The following is a 16,132-nucleotide window of genomic DNA, read 5'->3' as shown; positions in this document are numbered from 1 at the left end:
GAGGTATTACACACGAATACACATCCACACACATCTACACATAGATAAAATTTATTAATAGGTTTCATATTTCTATAGGATTTTTGTGTCTATGATCATGGGAAATATTTATAATCTTTCTTGTAATATCTTTGTCAGGTTTTGCTATGCTATCAGGGCCACTCTGGCTTCAGTTGTGAGCCCAAATTTGTTCTTTTGCATGTGAATACCTCTTTTTTATCTTATTTACTTTCTTTTATTTACTTTGGGTTTCTTGTTCTTGAGATGAAAGCTTAGCTTTCCAATTTCCAAACTTTCTACTTTCCTAATATTATTTATTTGAAGCTATTCACTTCCCTCCAGGCATTGCTTTAGTTACATCCCACAATTTTTCCTATGTCCTATTCTCATTATCATTCAGTGAAAAGTATGTTGTAATTCTCATTTTAATTTCTCTTTGACCCTTGGGTTATTCAGAAGTGTGTTGCTTAATTTCCAAACTTTTGGGGATTTTCTAGACTTGCTTTATGGTCCAGCATATAGCCTATCTTGGTAAGTGTCCTACATGCACGTGAAAAGAAAATGTATTTGCATTGTTTGGTGTAGTTTTCCACATTTATCAGTTAGACCAAGCTAAGGTCCCAGTCACGTGAGTAAAGCCACCACCAGTCTCCTAGCTGGGCCTCCAGATTGAGAAACAGACGAGCTATCCCCACTGTGCTCTGTTCAAACTTCTGAGCCACAGAATTTGTAAAATGATTATTTTATGCCATGAAGTTTTGGGATGCTTTGTTAGGTAGCAATAGTGAGAAGAATTTAGCATTTTGTAGGCTCAATGTTTATGAGAAAATCTTTGCTTTTTCATAATCCTTATAGAATTTAGGACTAGAGAAGTAATTCTAGTGCAATGTATTTTATATACATTTGGAAGTAGCCAAGATTAACCAAAAAAATGGACATTTTACAGCTGTCATTCTAGTAGCTAGTATCACACTCTTGAACACAATGTTACCAAAAGTTATACAGAAAATCTTGTGCCACTTTTTTCCTATGCAAAAATCTACTTAATTGTTATAATTGTTAATGTCTATAAAAATAAAGCAAATTAAATCACAGAGATTCAGAGAGGAAATACATATTTGACTATGCTGTTGAAGGCAAAGTTCAGTTCTGAAATTCCAAGAGGATACTAAAAAAACTGCTTTGCAACTGAAGGAAAGAGAGTTATCTTTGGCTATTCATATTTTAGATTTCTGGGCAACTAAAGTAAATCTCTCTAGAACAACCAGGCTGGGGCTTCTGTATCTTTGCCCACTGGTCCACACAGCTGCCACCCAGGTTCTAGTGCTTCTGGCTGTGTGGGTGAGTCATAGAGCTCTTGGGAAGCAGAAGGTCTGGTCTCCTTTCAAGGTGTTGTGTGAGTCCATTAGGCACTTGTTCTAGGCTGTACTCTCAGGATTACTGGGCAGAAACGTTTAAAAGTATTTATTTATTTTGAGTCACTATTGTAAAAACTAATGCAAGGGTACAGTTAAAGAAAAAAAGTGTTTATTTAGGCCATCCACTAGGATCATAATAAATAAAGCGGTATACTAATGTAATAACAGATGTTCTCATGCATTTATCACATTTATAAATATACAAGAAAGCTGGCTTACAGGGTTCTTGGGACAAATTTGGAAAAGTGTATTTGGCAACACAGTGAAAGTTAACAGTGTTAAGACTATCAAACAGATTCTCTTTCCTATCATTTTTTAAAATACATCCTCTATGTATCTGTGAATAAATGGTAATGTTCCTTTTTAGTTTCTAGTTTTTATAAACATGCCAGTTCTAAGCCAACTGTCAAAGGACCCAGGTTGATCATTTGTTATTTATCAATATTGCTAATGGAAAACAGATTTTAGAAAAGAAATAAAAATTAATTCTTCTGCATTTCAATGTGGAGGCTGATACACTGTAAGCCAGAATCATTTAAACAGTAAAATGTGCCTAAATGAAATGAACCCCAAAGTGGAAGTTCATAAATAGGAACTCTGATACTCAATATACGAATGCTATAGCATTATGATTGTAATTTGATGAATGACCAATTATCTGACTGCAAAAGTGATGAACTTTGATTAATGCTTAATTTTGCTAGTAAATTTCACACAGAGTTAAAATAGGGTAACCTTTAACATAAATAATTTAAACATATCTTAAACACTGAAAATGTGTTTTTAATTGTTATTTACAGTTAATCAATGATACCAGTGTATAGCTTAATTTAGCCAATTGCCAGTCTTGCATCCCTCTTTCCACATCTGCTATTACAATTTTCTTCATAAATACTTAGGCAAATCAGTTTAGTGAAGGGGAGCGATCTGTGGTCCAGAGCAATTCGATGTATGGCCATTTGGTTTGGAGACAGCGTTTAATAGGAGTGTCATCCGTTTGCAGCATGGGATCTTCAAAACCCATAACAACTGCAGTCCCTTCTACATACATCACCTGTTAACAAAATAAAGCCACCAAGGTCAATCAATATTCTAAGCAAATTTTTAAGAAAGATACAAAAATTTTCATAGGCTAGCAGATAAGACATAAATGGAACTTTACATCTAATTTTATTATGATAGAAATTATGACCAAGAATAGCTGCTTACTGATTAATGTGAAAGTATATTTGGAAACAAGACGGTGACACAAATTTTAACTGCTAGGTGACCAGTTGATTTTTAGTTTTTAAGTTCACGATTTAAAAGAAAGCACATGTGAATCCCAAAACACATACAGTTTCTGATAAAAGACATATCATTCTTCAAATAACATATACTACTTGGAAGAAATTTTAAATTATTTATGTAACAATTTATATAATTCCCACTGTTTTAATATTGAGGCCCTCAAATCATCATGCTGCCTCAGGAAATGGAAAGCTGTAACAGAAATATAGCTGTATATTCTGAGGCTTTACTTTCTCCTCTCAATTTAGGTGCTGAATTTCCAGAGCTGAAAGTAATCTGGATGTTTGTCAGTGAAATTTGCTATTCGCTGTATTAAATACTTCTGAAAATGCTGTTCCTGAATGTACTTTGTACTGCATAAAAAATCAAAAAGAAGTCAGGACAGAAACAAAAATCAAATAGAAAAAAGTTAAACTAACCGGGTACTTTAAATGCAGTGACAATGATCATATAAAACAGAAACTGGCAGGTGGGTATCAGAAAAAAATTTTTTTCTGATTAATTTATAATGACAGTCTTTTAGATGGATCTATGAAATAACATACTTACTAAAACCCTAACTCATTATAAGGGGTCACTGTGTACATTAAGCCATTCAGTCATTAATTTCTTTTTGTACCAAGAGAAATTCTGATTGTATGATCTAAAAGGAATAGATATAGACTGCCTTTTTCCCAAGTATGTATACTTATTTTTATACATTCAATGGCTGATAGATGTGATTGTAATTATGTTCTTCCAATATAAAAGTCCTAAGTTATTTGAGTAAGAAGCCAAAAGAAACAACTTTATTAGCCTTAAATGAGAGTTTCCTTAAAAACACACTAAATACAGGAATAGAATATATTACTAGGTTGGATAGTTTGGTTTCATGAATCTACTCATTTTTAGGAAGCTCTAAAGAATACTTTAATGTGAAATACATTTGTTTTTCATTTTTATTTTGGTTAATGTATTAGTTTGTTTCTAGTTTTGATGAAAAATATTTGCCATTAAAACTACAACTCACGCTTTTTAACTCCCCAAAGCAAATCTTCCTTTTCTGAAAAACTGTCCATAAAGTACAATAACTTGAGTTATTATAATTAACAGATGAGACAGACCTATTTTCCACAAGGAATTTCACTTGCTCCTCGCCTTAGAGCAGATGTGCTGGGTGAAGTACCATGACCTACCTCTGCGGCCTCCGCCACCTGCGCCACCTGGTGGATCCCGCTCCCTCCTGCGTGGCGAGCATTCTCCTTTTGTCAGTTTCCTCAGGTAATTGTAATAGTACCTCACTATGCGGTCTACCGTGTTTCTACCTCCTGAGTAACTTCATAACGTTACCTCTGCAACTTAATGACACACATGCTTTGCTTTATAGTTCTTACATACTATTGTCATGTTAATATTTCATCGCTGATTTCTGATCTTTTTGTTAGTATGTCAGACGCTTGTCACAAGCATGATTTGAAAACTTACTATATACAGGTAGCGTGGCCAACAGATCAAGGACAGGATTGGGAATCAGGAACTCAGTTCCAATCCCTGCTCTGCCAATGACTTGCTGTGTGACCCTGGGTGAGTCGCTTAATCTCCCTGTCTCAGAGGCCTCATCTGTAAAATATGGACAATATTTGACTGACCTACTTTGCAGGATTGTGTAGGTGAATAACTACTTAGTGACTATAAAGCACCTCCTATTACAAGGCTACATAAAACTTCCAAATCTAGAAGCAGCACTCATTAACACATATTAGGAAATACCGTCCATGTTTTCTTATTGACAATTTATATTTTTTGCTATATACATAGAATAATAAATTATCTTCTTGTGAAAACATCTTTAGAGCTAACTTAATAAAACTTCTAATTTACATTTTGTTATGAACATAGGAGTAAATTTTAGTCTGTTTTAGATTTGCTCTAACTAAAATTACGTATTTAGTGTACATTAGGACCTATTTTCTGTAGCCACCCTCAGTTTAGATAAGTATAAAAGCAGCATGAGTATTTCAAGTTAAAAAGGTATGGTAGGCTTTATTCCTTCTAATATTAGCTCTATCTACTGTGACTGTTACTTGAATAAATGCAAATATAATAGATATGGCGTATGTGTAGACAAGCTAATATTTAATCAAAAAGGGTGGGTGAGTGAGACAATTGTGATTTAAACCCACTGAGTACATCGGAAGTGACTCAGGTGGCTTTGTCAATGAGTCACAAAGGAAAGCAGCAAAGCATGGTGGGTAAAGTGCAGGCTCTGAGACAGACTACTGAAAAGTTTCTGCCGCTTCCTGGCTGCTTGACCATGACAACTTGCTTCCCTCTCTGTTTCAGTTCCCTCCTCTATAACCTGGGGCTCTAGAGACAACACTTACTTCCTAGGGTGGTGTGAAAACAGAGAAAGCAAGTACTTACTACATAATTGCTCAGTAAATGCCCCAAAATGCTAGCTATTGTGGTTATTAGTTTATTACATCTTTCAAAAATATTTTTCTCAATCAAAAACCTATTACCCCTTTCTCCATTTAAATGGATTAATAATTTTCACTGGCCCCAACTATAATGTTGATTTAGTCATATTTACACAGCCAAGGGCAACATGTATACAGATGTAGTTATTTGTTACAGTGAAACTCTTGCTCCAAAATTCCAGTGAAGATCTCACTGAAAATCACATGCTGCTTAAATCAAAATATGACCAGTTCTAAGATATGTTGTGACAGTAAAGAGACTCCTGGAATAATCTCCTTAGGTAGCAACTTTATGGGAATCAAACATTGTTATATATTCATATTTCTTTTATCAATCCAGGTAAAGACAAATAACTATGTGAATTATCATACCTTTTCATTATAATTTGATTGCTTCAGTCCATTGTAGTGGTAGACAGTAAAAGACTCTGGACCACTCGAGCCCTAGTGTAAATAAAGTACTATTAAAACTTTCAATTATATCAGGCAATTTCTAATTAGCAATTGAAAGTAAAATGCAAGTTTCTTAAATCCTCACCCTTTGATTGGGGAATCATTTGGTAAAGCAAGAAAACCTAAAAGCTGAAATAGCTGCTCCTGGGGAAGAGACTGGAAAGTGGGGAAGTGCTGATTTTTATTATAAGCTCTTCTGACTAGACTTTATTTTATGCTTTTAACTATGATTTTTTTTTAAAGGACAAGGTTCTAAAACACAAAAGTATTTCCTACAATGTATCTCTGCTTTTTCTCTAGTTGTAAGTAATTTGTTCCTCTCAACTACAGAATAGGAATAATATCCCATTTACTCAGACCACAAACATATATGCACCAACACTTCCAATCTATTGGTTCACAATATGGAATTAGGGCTTTCCATTCCAAAAAACATCATTTGAGTATTGTCAACTTTTAATTAGTGAAGAGAGCATTGCGAGAAATGAAACACACAATTATAGTGTTTAAAGAAAGGATATCCTGTAAGTCATAGAAAAACTGATTGATCATGTTATTCCCACTGTCTTAACCTTGGTTCTCAATTAGCTAAAGATCAAGTTCAACTCTCTGGACCTAGCATTCATGCCTATTCATGGCTGGGCCCCACTGAAGGTGCTCGGCTCCCATGATTTCCCTCAGGGCCTGGGTGTCCCTGTGCCTGTCCCTCTTGTCTTTCTGGCCTCATCCGATTGATACAAGGATGGGCATGTGACTCAGGCTGGGCCAAAGTCCCTCCTCAGAATTTTTTCAATTGGAACAAAGGGAAGACAGCTGCTGGTAACTGTAGCTTCAGCTTCCTAGAGAAAGATCGATTGGTTGAGAAAAGGTACTACTCTGGAGAGAGAAAGGGTGGGAGATGGAGACACTGCTCCAATCTTGGAGGCTCCTAGTGCTACCTTCTGGATGCTTCCTTCTTCAATTCCTCTGAGCTACTCCTTCCAATTCATATCTGTCCTTCCCACTTATGTCAGTTCAGGCTGGGGCTCTGTGATTTGCAACCAAGAATCTTACAATACACAGTCTAATCTACCTTTCCAGTCTTATCTGCAACTACTCACCTTTCTGAATTCTCTGTTTTAGACAAGCATATTTCTCATTTTCCCATGAAAAGAGCTTTTGTTGTCAGCTCTTTGCACATTCATGAGTTTTTTTTATTCCTCTCTAAAATGCCCTTCTCTCTTGCTCTTTTCTTCTTTTTCAAGACCGGGTTCAAATCTTACTTTCTCTGTAAAGTTTGTCTGGACTCCAACACTAGCTGGATTCTTTATTACTTTGGGACCTTTATAATAACAAGTGTCTCAATATTTAATTTGGGAACAAATCATATACGACTTTATACTATCTCTTCAGTTATTTTGAAAGATTGTTTAAATTTTTAGCTGTTTTTTAACTTTTCATGTCTTAGATTCCCAACTAAAATCCAACCTCTAATTTTTTGTATCCCACTGAAAATGCTCTAAAAAAAGACAGAAAAATCAATAATTTATTTGATCACTTTCTTAATTATATATATGACTCAAAGCAATTAGTTACTTAGATAAATAATTTGGCTGTTGATTTCGAGTTAACATACTTTAACTCTCAAATACTTTACTGTAATTGAATACATTTTCTATTCTCTAGTTCCAGTCGTTAATAATTGGCATAAAATACTGAAATATCAACAAAAGGCAGTATAACACAGTGGTAAAATGCTTAGTCTCTGGGGTTAGATGACCTACGTTGGACTTGAACTAGCTACTTACTAGCTATATGACCTTAAGCAATTTTCTTAAGTTCTCTAATCTTCAGTTTCCTCATTGCCAAAGTGGGGGGAAAATATTACCTAATTGGTAAGGCACATAGTGCCTGGTGCACAGTACGTGCTTAATGCATGGTATCTGCTTCTGCTATTCTTGTCATAAACAAATTGCCTTGAGATGGTTATGAAATTCCCACGGCTCTTTTCCCCCTGCATCTGCTCTGCCTTATGGCAAAGAAACGCTCTTCCACAGCACCTACTTTAAGCATTTGCAAAGATTATCGAAGTTAGATAAAGATTTTCCTCGCTGTGCTTCTGACTCCAGTTTTGCAACTTTACTTCATTTATTCCTGGTTGAGTGAATCTTTACTGGGTGTGACTACATTGGTCTGTTAGGTACAAACAAGTATATGAATAATGGCCAAAATGAGTGAGAGATCTTTTTTTTTGACATTATAGTCACAAAATGTAAAATGACTCTACTTTTTATGAAGCACTTAGCAAATTTTAAAAAGTCTAACAGCTATATTGTGATATTCTTAGTTACTTTTTGAATTTTACTTCACTCACTTTCTTTACCCACAGTAACCATAACAGATAGATACAGGTTTAGAAATACAGGTTCCCTTTCTTTTTTAATTACCATGAATGAATGACAATAATATTGTCTACTCTGTTAAAGAAAATTTAAATCTGAGACATCAAATTAACAATTATAGCCTTGAAATTTAATAATTTTATCTTGATATTTTCCATCTATCATTTCGTTACAATTTTTCTACTTGGCAATACATCCCTTTTATAATAGAGTTGGAATAGAAATTAGCAGTTTTATTAAAACAATGAACTTTAATTTAGACCATGCTGTTATCGGATGAAATGATCACAATATACCTAACTAAATCATGTGGAAATTCTTCACTTTCACAGGAAACAGAGAAGAGAAGACTGGAGCAGGCTGTGGCATTGGCTGTCAACGACGTGGATGTTAACTCAGTACTGAGACCAGCAGGGCTCCTTATTAACTGAGGCCCAATCAAGCCCAGTGGAAGACAGGTCCCAACGTGACGGCACAGCTCTACTCAAAGGCTTTCCTTCTACTCAACTAAAATCCTGCTGGAACGAGTAGGGGCTTCCACTACATATAGGCTCCTTACCTTCTTTCTTTAGTACTTAGAAAGTTCGAAAAAGACACATACCAATCTATTAACAATAGTTACCTGAGAGAAGGAAAATAGGGATGGGAGTGGATAAAGAGAATCTCTCTCTTTTTATTCCCCACACTTCTGGACTTTATCCTTTCTTCAGAAAAACAGTATCATTATGTACATATATTGGTGAATACACTATCGTCTACCACTCCCTCCGCCAAAGTTCTGCATTACTGTGTTAGAACACACATACCCTCCTAGCCTCTCTGTTTGGGAAAGTATTTATTTACATAACAGTGCTGTCTTAGTCTTATATCTGCATGTCAGAACACTTTAAATTAGTAGAAAAGAATGTTGAAACAATTACAAGATGATCATCCCAATAGAACAAGACAATAAATATATTCAAGTATGTTACCTGATCAGGAAAAAATTCTTGAAGAAATGGACCCAATAATATGATTCCTAATCCTTCTGGATCTAATTTATTCTTCATAAGATTTATACTATGGGGAGAAAAAAAAGAAAAACAGTGGATACCAAAGGAAAAACTTATTTTCCTTCTTTCATGATTAAATTGCTGGTACTATAACACATTTGACTGCCAAAAATCCTAAGAGCTGTCCTTTTTAGACTCCTAATGACAAATACGCAGGAATGACATCTAATTTGCCAAAACTTGGTTATTTTTAAACCAGAGTAATCTGTTACTATTTAGAATTGAAATGATGACGATGGCTTTGGAATATTGTTCCTTATTAGGTAAAGAAACTTAAAAACCTAGGCTTATAAATGCAGGCGTTAACCTCCCAAGGCAAATTCTCTTTGCTTCGTAGGTATGCCTGAGTTTAACAATGAAATGAGGCATTTGACTTAAAAAAACGTTGTTTTTAAGCCCAAGGAGAACAAGAAAGAGCGTCTAAAGGCAGTGGCACATCAGATAATCAAAAGCATCTCCTAAAAAGCTTAGTTTCCAGAACCAAATGAGGTGGAGGCTTCACATTCGCAGACAATGTGACTTGAAGGTCAGAGAGGTAAGCTAACCCTCGAAGAGCTGAAGTCCCGAGTTACCCTGAGCGGTGCGGCTCCACTGCTGCAGCAGCAGCCGACAGCAGATTGTGCTTTGCAGAGCCCTTCCCATCTAGGTGTAGCCAAGGCTGGGGAAAGGTGTTAGGTGCAAATAGAAAGAAGGCAGAAGGAAGTGGACTGCAGTTTGAAGAGTTTTAAAAATGAAAATGGTCTTTTCAGAAAATTTTCCTTCTCCATGTTATCTCCCAAAGTATAGGTGCCAAGTTAAATATACCTTATTATACAACATGCAAAAGCCAGGACATTTTGATGGGTGTGAGTGAGGCCAGGAGGTTATGACATGACACAAAGAAAGGCATGGTCATATGACACTTAATATATTTAACTTACTAACCCTTAATGTGGCCCTGTTAGTTCATGGGCCATCACGTATTATGAACGTGACTAGACCACTGAAGTACAGAGTGAACAACTCAGTCCAATCTTTCAGCTACTTGTAGAAAAACAATCTAACTCAATTGTTCTAACTTTATAATTTAAGGTGTGTTATGTATTATGATGAAACAAGGGAAATTAAGTAGATGATATATAGCCATTTATGCAGGAATTTGGAAAAAAATTTAAGCAGCTCATTTTAAGGATGTCAAGTCTCTGTTATCATACTGATTAGGCTGATTTCTTCCTAAATCTTTGCTTTATATAAAGTGCTGTGCTTTGTACATGGAGGTTTAGATTAAAAGAAGGGCAAAATTGTGTATAAAGTTTTAAATTTAATGGAATCTTTGTAAAATGGTTAAACAGCATTTCCCATTTAGCTTACTATTCAGGATCTGAAACAAGGTCCAATGCTTTCATCACATCTTCTAAAAGTGAATCAGGTATGAATCCATTATCTGGGTGAAAAAAATTCCAGTAAAAAATCACATAGAAGGGATAGAAAGAGTTAAGGAACACTATATTAAGTTTATTTTAGGCACAATGCCTATTATTAGACACTCCTGTATATTAGTTTTCTTGGGCACATTGGCAAAGTTTTTCAAGGTTAGTTTCTAATAAAAAAAATATATATATAACTTCTACCTGAGAACTCCAAGGAAACCTTAAAGCCAAACTACTTTTTAAACAGGCTTACAAACTTAAATGATAAAAGGTTTTTCTACTTAAAGATATAAGAAATATTTAGTAATTAAGTATATCTTTCAATAAACAACGAGCACCTTTAAATTCCCTTTACGAAATCCAATTAAAATAATTCTTTATGAACAAATTCCTTTTAACACGTTTTTTAACTTTTTGAAAGAATGTTAATGATCCACTGTTACTTAAATAACTGACTATATAAGAGCAGGAAAAGATATCCCTATAACAGACTTGATTTAAATAAAAGCCACAGATTTAATGGGAGAACGAAGTTCAAAGTTGAAATGCTGAGTGGAATTAAACGTTGTAGAGTAGTTTATGGAAAATACTCCTTTTCTTTGGCTTGATGAGGAAATAGCATTGGTAAGCGGCCCAAGCTCTCGTGATGAAACAGAACATGACACACATAAAAGGCTTCCAGGGCGGTTTGAAATCACAGTCGTTTGAAACAAGCAAGTTGTTTGTGCCCTTAAATGTACAGTGCCTCAGTGCTCTACCCATGTCCTCATTCCTGAAGACTGCGCAGCTTTACATCAACTTCCAACACACTATCCTTTTCAGGGATTAGAAAATTTAAAAAGAAAATCTTGTCATGGAGAAAAAGATGTCCAAAAACCCTGCTTCTACAACCAAACTACAGAATAAAGTACAGTTGCTCTTTCAGGATGTGGCATGTACTCTTTCTCTATCAGAAAGGAAATAAGGAAGGTATGATTTTAAAATAGGTTCTTTATTATTTTATTTAAAGTAGGTTATTTTTTATTTTAATAGGTTCTTTTCTATTCAAGAACCTCATAAGCAGATGCTTACCCATTTGAAGACAGATTGGCCTTGACTAAAAGGCTAAGAATCGTGTAGGATACTTAAAAATGTACAATTTTTTAAAGTGAAGGTTTAGAATAATTCCAATTTGTCAAGTCACCAATAATTTGAGGTACAGAAAATAGAGAACTTGTTGGAAGGTACTTGTGAAAATATTCAATCTTTGTGAGCCTAAGTTTGATAAATTTGCAAGGTAGAAAATAATTATTTTGCAAGTCAGAGCTAAAAGCTCAGCATCTCCGAATGTAAAACAGGCTTTGTTTGGCCAGTAGCAGACAAGGAGAATGATCCAGACAGGCCTCTGTGTTCATGGGCTCTCAGGTATATCCCCTCGCCAGAGCCAGTGTGTGCTACCATGTTCTCCAGGAGCAATGAATGGCGGACACGCTTCCCTCTTACCATAAATGGAGACTCAGCTCTCACCCCCAGAAAGAGCAATTGGCTGTATAAAGATGTAAACAACAACTAGGAAAACAACAAAGTGACCTTCAAAAGCAGATGAAACTTTGGTCATCTAGTATTTAGTCTACTAATGCCCTAGAGAATAAGGAAATCGAGACATGATGATGATAAGACGACCTCAATACCAACAGCAGAGGAAATCTGAGAAAGGACAATTTGTTGACTAGTCAAGCAGACCAAGCCCTAAAAGAAAAAGCAGAACTTGAATGCATTGGTAAATTAAACACATTAATATAAAATGGACTTCTACAGGCTTTAAAGCTCAGAAGAATGAAGAATTGAGGTGGGGGTTCAGAACAAAAGAGGCCACAGTTGCTGAGATGGAAGGTAGCTACTGTGTAAATATTCCAATACAGGTAAATGGTGTTTTAAAACATTTGAAAAGGAGGAAAAAAGCTGTTTAGAAATTAAGTTGTTGTTTTTTTTAACACCAGCAAACAGTCAATTTAGGGAATACAAGGAAAGGCCTGGCCGGTCTCCTCTCACAGAGGCGCTAGCTAAAGCAAACATTGTGGAAGGAGAGCGATGCCAGGAACTGAGCAGACGGCAGGGCGGAGCACTTGGCACCAGGACATTTTAAACCACTGTAGGTGAGAGAGAGTAAAGTTTCTTGGGTATAGAAAAGAAAATCAAGATCTAGTTATTAAGGCTTTAATAACATATACCTACAATTTAATATAATTCTTACTGAAAAGCATATGTGACTTTTGCCCCTAGGCACAATGAAGACAGCTTCTCACTCCAGCTTTCCGCGGTGTCTTCGCCTCCGTGGCACCCTGGCTCGCTCCTGGCTCCCAGCAGAGGAGGAGCTCCCAGGTGGCAGGGATTCCATACCCCCAGGGCCGAGCGCAGCAGCTGCTCGCTAACACTTGTTACATTTAATTATTCAAGCTAATTCTAATTTCAGCTTTAATCAAAGTACTGTTCAGGCACCAGGCGTGTATCAAAAACAGCTTGGTGAACTGTATGTATAAAGTTCAGAAAGAAATGAGCAGTTAATTTATGGCTTCTCCCGCACAACCACTTGTATCATGGATGTGATGGAAAAGCTGCAAAACAAAGACAACATGATGACAGGGGACAGGAAAACTGGCTGGTGCAGCATGAAAGAAACAGTGACAACAATGCCACAGTAGCGGGGTGAAGAGCAGAAGTGACACGAGGGGAGCAGCAAAGGTCTAGAGAAGAAAATGTCCTTTAAAAGGATCAGAAAAGACTGAATTAAAAGGCAATTTCTAAGAATGTCTAAGGATTGACATATATTAATCTACAACAAATAAAATTATTCTTAAAGATTAAAAAACTGCAGCCCACTGACAAAAGATGGCTGTCGACATATATTTTAGCAACTTAAAAAAAAAGTATTTAAAGGGCCATTTTAAAATCAAAATATATATCCCTTGGCAAAATAGTGTTGTTTTCTGAAATGTAATTCTATAAGGAGGAGGGGTGAGGGAGAAGGGAAGAGACAGAGAGAAAGAGGAAAACAAAACCAAACCCCGTTACACGTAACGCGAAAACCTGTGACTGATACCGACTCAACACAAGGTTGACATTAGGGAAGCCATATTGTAGAAAAGAGACCATATTGTAACTTTGAATGACCTCTAACTGACCAGCCCAGGGGATATGCACCCTCCAGGAGATCTACCTGCCCTGTAGATATTATGACCCCTGCTTGTGTATGTACCTCCCAGCTGCAGTAAGACGATAACTTTGTTCTTTTGAGTTCCTTAGGAAAGTGATGACCCCTGGACAGAGTCTATGCTGTCAGCCATCATCAATGACAACTGAAAGATCTGGTGTGGCGACTCCCAGTCTGTAACACCAGAGGGTCAACATACCTAACCCCTCCCCTATAACGCACTGGCTTATATAACTGTTTCAAGATTCTGTGCCCCGCTTAGGACACTAGTCCCCCCATCATCCGATTTGCTAGCTTACTGCTTAATAAAGTGCCCTTTCCCTGCCACCATCTTGCCTCTTGACGATTGCCTGTTGCCTTGCAATGAGCAGATTGTGCTCTTTGTGCAGTAACATGACTATTATTTCAAATACCATCTATGTAGAATTCAGTGTCTTTGAAGATACTGAATAAGGTCAATGCCACACACTTTTGGATTTTTTAAAAAACAGTAATATGGTCAATCTATTGAGTACTTGCATAATTATGTAGAGTAGATATTAAGTCCACTTTACAGATGAGAAAACTGAGGTTTGGAACTCACCCAACATCACACACTAATGAGTAACAGGTGGGACTTGAATCCAGGCTGTCTGATACCAACTGGAGTGCTTTTAGCAGTTTAGATACAGCCATTTGTTGCTGGTAGGTGGAAGCACTCCAAAATTCCTCTCTTGTCCAGTATCTTTGGTCACATTTATCAATTTACCTCCATCCTACTTTTTATTTTACTGTTATTTAAAAAAATTCCTGTAAAATGTGTACCTGGATACAAAGCACATATCCAAACACTTTCCCCCACAAAAGAGATGCAAAAAACAAAATAAAACTATGAACTTTCTCCAAAGCCCACATGTAACACTTTGTATAGGTCTGCTTAGGCTCTGAGCATACATACGAGTGTTTATTTTCATTTCTGAATTTGGGATTACTCATTAAACTGAACCAAGTAATTAGATGTGATATGTCAAGGTCCTGCTGAAATTAAAATTTTGATAGTATTACAAAGGAGAAATTAATAGTTAAAAATATTTTTTTTACCTCATTTTATTTGTATGCTTGGAATCAAAATAATTATTGAGCTCCTAAGATCCAAAAGAATCTGAAATGGAGATTATTCTAATTGCTCAATGAGAATGAGAGTCAATATCAAATCCTTATTTCAATAAATTAATAATAGTTAAGGGGTCAGCCCTGTGGCAAAGTGGTTAAATCTGCACGCTCCACTTCGGTGGCCTAGGGTTTCACCGGTTCGGATCCTGGGCATGGACATGGCACTGCTCATCAGGCCATGCTGAAGTGGTGTCCCACATGGCACAACCAGAGGCACTCACAACTAGAATATACAACTATGTACAGGGGGGTTTTGGGGAGAGGAGGAAGAAGAAGGAAAAAAAAAGTTAAAAGTAGATAAATTTAGACAGGTTAAAAAATACCTCTTTATGACTTCAGCCTTTAAAAAAGACACTGGTAGTGGAGAGAGGAGGAAAGATGGCTGATTTTCTGGAAGAACACCTAGAATCTGGCCTCAGTTCTCAAAACTAGATAGGTAGCTCTGAAGAAGTGACTTCAACTGTCACAAAGTTGGTTTTCCTATGAACGAGATGGCGATGGTAATCCCTGCCTACCTCCTGGGTTTACGGTAAGGTTTTAATGAGTCTATGCAAGTAAAGTGCTTTATAAATTGTAACATTCCACGCAAAGGCCAGACATCATCATCATCATCATCATCATCATCATCATCATCATTATTATTTTTAGACAGATGCCCACTTATAAATCAAGTTTATGTTTCAAAAGATCATAATAAGTCAACTGTTTAGAACACTGAAAATGCATCTCACAGAGGCAATGCTATAATCGGTGCTTAGCCTGCAAGAACATTTAATTCATAATATGCCTAAAGCATGCTGCTCACAGAGCTTTTACAGGTCTACCTCATTGTCAGACACATGGGTAGATGTCAGAGGTGGGTGCTATAGTCGGGTGGGGAATGAGATCAATACAAAAATACTCAAGGGTACCGGAACTCAAATCTCTCTCTCTTTTTGTTTTTTAAAGATTAGCACCTGAGCTAACATCTGTTGCCAATCTTTTTTTGTTTTTTTCTTTTTCTTTTCCTTCTCCCCGAAACCACCCAGTACATAGTTGTATATTCTAGTTGGAGGTCTTTCTGGTTGTGCTATGTGGGACGCCGCCTCAGCATGGCTTGAGTGGTGCCATGTCTGAGCCCAGGATCCGAACAGGCGAAACTGTGGGCCACTGAAGTGGAGCGCGCAAACTTAACCACTCGGCCCTCAAATTCCCTTTTCTTCAGCTTCCTTCTAGGTCAATTTTTCTACAGATATTCTGAAGAGAATGACAAAGGACAGTTGTCCCCACACCAGCCTCTGCTAAATGGAAACCAGAATGACCCAGAAGCTTGTAAGAACTGTTAGTAT

The 16,132-nt window shown here is 36.5% G+C and overlaps 1 protein-coding gene and 1 long non-coding RNA gene across 5 annotated transcripts in view; one reads left to right on the top strand and one right to left on the bottom strand.

Annotated features, from left to right (window-relative positions):
* LOC138921381 (uncharacterized) overlaps nt 1-11,386 on the top strand; it is a 58,918-nt gene extending 47,532 nt beyond the window's left edge. Inside the window, exons 2-3 of the long non-coding RNA XR_011433914.1 lie at nt 3,801-3,968; nt 8,334-11,386. This is a non-coding gene — a long non-coding RNA (uncharacterized lncRNA). The remainder of the gene's footprint in view (nt 1-3,800; nt 3,969-8,333) is intronic.
* The window catches only part of MINDY3 (MINDY lysine 48 deubiquitinase 3), an 84,591-nt gene continuing 69,964 nt past the window's right edge, over nt 1,506-16,132 (bottom strand). For 3 of the 4 annotated variants that reach the window (XM_001498178.7, XM_023632239.2, XM_070254953.1), the window contains 4 exons: nt 10,404-10,476; nt 8,973-9,060; nt 5,540-5,611; nt 1,506-2,472 (listed from right to left, as the gene is read on the bottom strand). In XM_001498178.7, the coding sequence (XP_001498228.1) occupies nt 2,323-2,472; nt 5,540-5,611; nt 8,973-9,060; nt 10,404-10,476 (383 nt within the window). In that variant the 3' untranslated portion in view covers nt 1,506-2,322. Of the gene's footprint in view, nt 2,473-4,172; nt 4,308-5,539; nt 5,612-8,972; nt 9,061-10,403; nt 10,477-16,132 lie in introns of all 4 variants that reach the window. The other variant, XR_001380038.3, reaches the window with a different exon arrangement.

Source organism: Equus caballus, chromosome 29 (genome assembly GCF_041296265.1).
Source record: "Equus caballus isolate H_3958 breed thoroughbred chromosome 29, TB-T2T, whole genome shotgun sequence".
NCBI classification, from domain to species: Eukaryota; Metazoa; Chordata; class Mammalia; order Perissodactyla; family Equidae; genus Equus; species Equus caballus.
This window is presented reverse-complemented; position numbering and strand designations above follow the sequence as displayed.